At 35.6% G+C, this 3,470-nt stretch overlaps 1 protein-coding gene across 1 annotated transcript in view; it reads right to left on the minus strand.

The window, feature by feature from the left end:
- Positions 1-3,470, minus strand: part of Mis18bp1 (MIS18 binding protein 1) — a 56,294-nt gene continuing 52,824 nt past the window's right edge. The window contains exons 13-14 of the mRNA XM_021202009.1: positions 1,457-1,511; positions 1-907 (exon numbers count right to left, since the gene is read on the minus strand). Coding sequence (XP_021057668.1) covers positions 813-907; positions 1,457-1,511 — 150 coding nt within the window. The 3' untranslated portion in view covers positions 1-812. The remainder of the gene's footprint in view (positions 908-1,456; positions 1,512-3,470) is intronic.

Genomic DNA, 3,470 nt, shown 5'->3' on the forward strand with positions numbered 1-3,470 from the left:
CAAATGTACATTTTTATTTGAGCAGCCTAACTGGATGCAAAGGGTGGACGAATACATACTATAGCAAGGACAAATAACTGAGGGGAAATGTTAAAACAACGGCAGAAGGAAAGTTACCTTTTAAAGCTGTCAGAAAGGGAAAACCCTGCTCATTATGGCATCTTAAGTCCTTGTAAGGGTGGATATATAAGCTAGATTCAGCAGGGCTGAAGAATACAACAGAACCTGTCCTCAGGTTTCTTTATTTATAAAATAATAAAGAACAATGAATTAGAGGTGGAGTATTCACAAACAGACCAACATATAGTAAAAAAATTAAGAAAAACTATCAGAAGAAAAGGCAGGTAAAACATAAAAACCAAGGAAAACAGTCTGGATGACATAATTAAACAGAGAAGGAACTTGGCTTGTAATTCCAGGCTGCATGATGCTAAAAGTTTTCATTCTTGTATCTGCCAGTCCACACTCTTAACTCCGGCCCCTTATCTCTCTTCATTTAAGGCCTCCTTTTAAAAGTTTATTTAAAATTCTACTTGAGACATGATTACTAAAGTAAACAGGCTTGGATGTTCCAGAGACTGAACTTTATATACTTTAATATTACAAACATAACATTTACAAATGCATACACAGGCAAAGTAATTGTAAGCTGTAGTTCTGAGGAATGCTCTATAGGGTGTTTACCTTGCATACAAACATGAGACATTTTTGGGAAACAAATCTGCATTCTCTTATTACAAAGAAAATAGTCATCAAATGAGGATAAAAGTATATTCCGCTTGATGGTAAAATTCCTGCAAGTAGCCTTTCTATCAGTCAGAATTGGAAAAGTAATAATCTCTCTCTTCTTCATCTGATTCTGCATCATCAATGAAATACTTTCCAATATCAGAGTTTGTACCTAAATCTGTAAAGAAAAATTTAATGGAAAGGATTAATCAATTTCCAGGCATTTGTTTGTTTGTTGTTTTGTTTTGATTTGTTTGAGACAGGGTTTCTCTGTGTAGCCCTGGCTGTCCTGGAACTCACTTTGTAGACCAGGCTGGCCTCGAACTCGTGATCCTCCTGCCTCTGCCTCCTGCAGCAAATCCTACTGGCGTGGGCCACCACAACCAGCATTTTAATTTCCATGCATTTTAACAGAACTGAAAACAACTCCATGAAACTAAATGGTACGTTTGTCTAGTTGAGATCAGTTAGATTTAATTCCATCAAATTGAGATCATATTATAATGGAACAAATCTATAAAGTAAAGAAATACAATACCAAGCCGGGCATGGTGGCGCGCGCCTTTAATCCCAGCACTCGGGAGGCAGAGGCAGGCGGATTTCTGAGTTCGAGGCCAGCCTGGTCTACAAAGTGAGTTCCAGGACAGCCAGGGCTACACAGAGAAACCCTGTCTCGAAAAACCAAAAAAAAAAAAAAAAAAAAGAAAGGAAGGAAGAAAGACAATACCTTTGTTAAACAAGGCTTTCCGTGTTGGTGGTGGAGATGAGAGATCAGTTCCAACCTACAAGAAAGTGCATGTTAATAGCAAATTTGTATCTCCTGTGATACCTTAGACATGAGAGATCAAGTATGCTTTCTCCCGTAACCTTAAACTTGGGCCTGTTATATCACGTTTAGTCACTAAAGAAAACAAATCCTTGAGTTTATCCAGAACAGAATCCATAAATTAGTGTTGTTTTCCACTGTTGGCAAACATTTATATATAAGAAAATATTATAAACTAATGTTACATAAGGCCAAGTCTATCTCCAACCTATAAAAGTTGCCTAAATGCACTCAGTACTTACTTAGCATCTTAGTTTAGAATGCTTTATTAGCCTCTCTGTGATGAGGAAATCACAGCACTTTTACTTCTTGTAACTGCTCAGGCACAAGCCATTGCCATTATCCAAATTGGCATAGATTAGAAAAGTCTAGTCACTTGCTTAGTGTAATAAGGCTGGTACTGCTTATTAGACTGTGAAATGGTACACAAAATTCCTTACTCTGCTAAAACACTGGCTATACACCAGACTATGAAAAGAATCCAATAAATCACAATTTTGTACATTGCTCAATTTCAACATAATAAAAATAACCAAGTAAGTGTGGGGGCTCATGCCTTTAAGATCAGTACTTGGGGGAGAGCCAAGCAGATCTTGTAAGTTCAAGTCCAATGTTGCTGACAATGGGAGTTCCTGGATAACCAGGACTACACAAAGACACCCTATCTCAAAAACAAACAGGAAGGAAGGGAGGGAGGGAGGGAAGAGAGATGGGGGGGTTTCTAATAGAAAAGACCCTAAGTAGAAAGAACAAAAGTGTATTAATTTCTGTGCTGACCCATGGTCCATGCACAGATCAACAGTGTGGACATCATCTAGTGATTATTAGAAATACAAATTTCTCAAGTCTATTGCATCATAAAATCAGAACTTTAAATAACCTCAAAGAATGAACATTTAAATTCAGGAAACATTTGCGTAGAGTACTTTCTGAATGCAAGCAACCAAAAATAAAAAATAACAAAGCCAAACAAAACAACAAAACAAAACAAAACAAAACAAAAAAAAACGGACTACAAGTCTAGTCTTGGATTCGTGTTCCAAGGCTTTCCTACCAATGTTAATTTTGGGTCTTTTGCAAGAAGTTTGATTCTCATTTAAGGCATATGAAACTGAAAAAAACAAAAATCTGAAGACCATTGAGAAGCAATCTGCTATTTCATGGCTGAAACAGATTTCTTCTTAAGAAATGAGCTGGGGCTAGAGAGATGGCTCAGAGGTTAAGAGCACTGGCTGCTTGCTCTTCCAGAGGTCCTCAGTTCAAATCCCAGCAACCACATGGTGGCTCACAACCATCTGTAATGAGATCTGATGCCCTCTTTTTTAATAAAAATATTTAAAAAGAAAAAAAAAAAAGGAAATGAGCCACTAGGTTCATTTTATACCAAGGTCTGCAATGAAGTAAGTACTCACTATTTCTTGCGGCTAAGCTCATGAGAACAAATATGATTATATACTTCCAATCTAAGAAGAATTTGACTTAAGTAAATTTGTAGTATTAAAAATTTCAAAGGAGGAGATGGCCATATCTGGTCTGAAGAATTCCATAAGTCATCTCACAATTCATCTACATAAATTATTCTTTAAGATTACCTACTTTGAAAAAAAATCTTAAGTGAATTATCTTTCTTAGGATCTAAATACTTGGTTACTTACTACTCAAATGTCCAAAAATTTAAAGTTGAAAGTAGAAAACTAAAAATTTAAAGGATAATTCAAAGGACTAAGAGTTAAATAAAAAAAAAAAAAAAAAAAAAAAAAAAAAAAAAAAAGAAAGGCATGAATATGAAAAGGGGAAAGAAGGTAAAAAAGGAATAAAGAGAAGAATGAGAAGGGGAAATAATGTAATTATAATCTCAGAAAATAAAAGAATTTTCATAAAGACTTGTTTTTTGACACTGCAGACTCCTGTAGCT

Source organism: Mus pahari, chromosome 7 (genome assembly GCF_900095145.1).
Source record: "Mus pahari chromosome 7, PAHARI_EIJ_v1.1, whole genome shotgun sequence".
Classification (NCBI taxonomy): domain Eukaryota; kingdom Metazoa; phylum Chordata; class Mammalia; order Rodentia; family Muridae; genus Mus; species Mus pahari.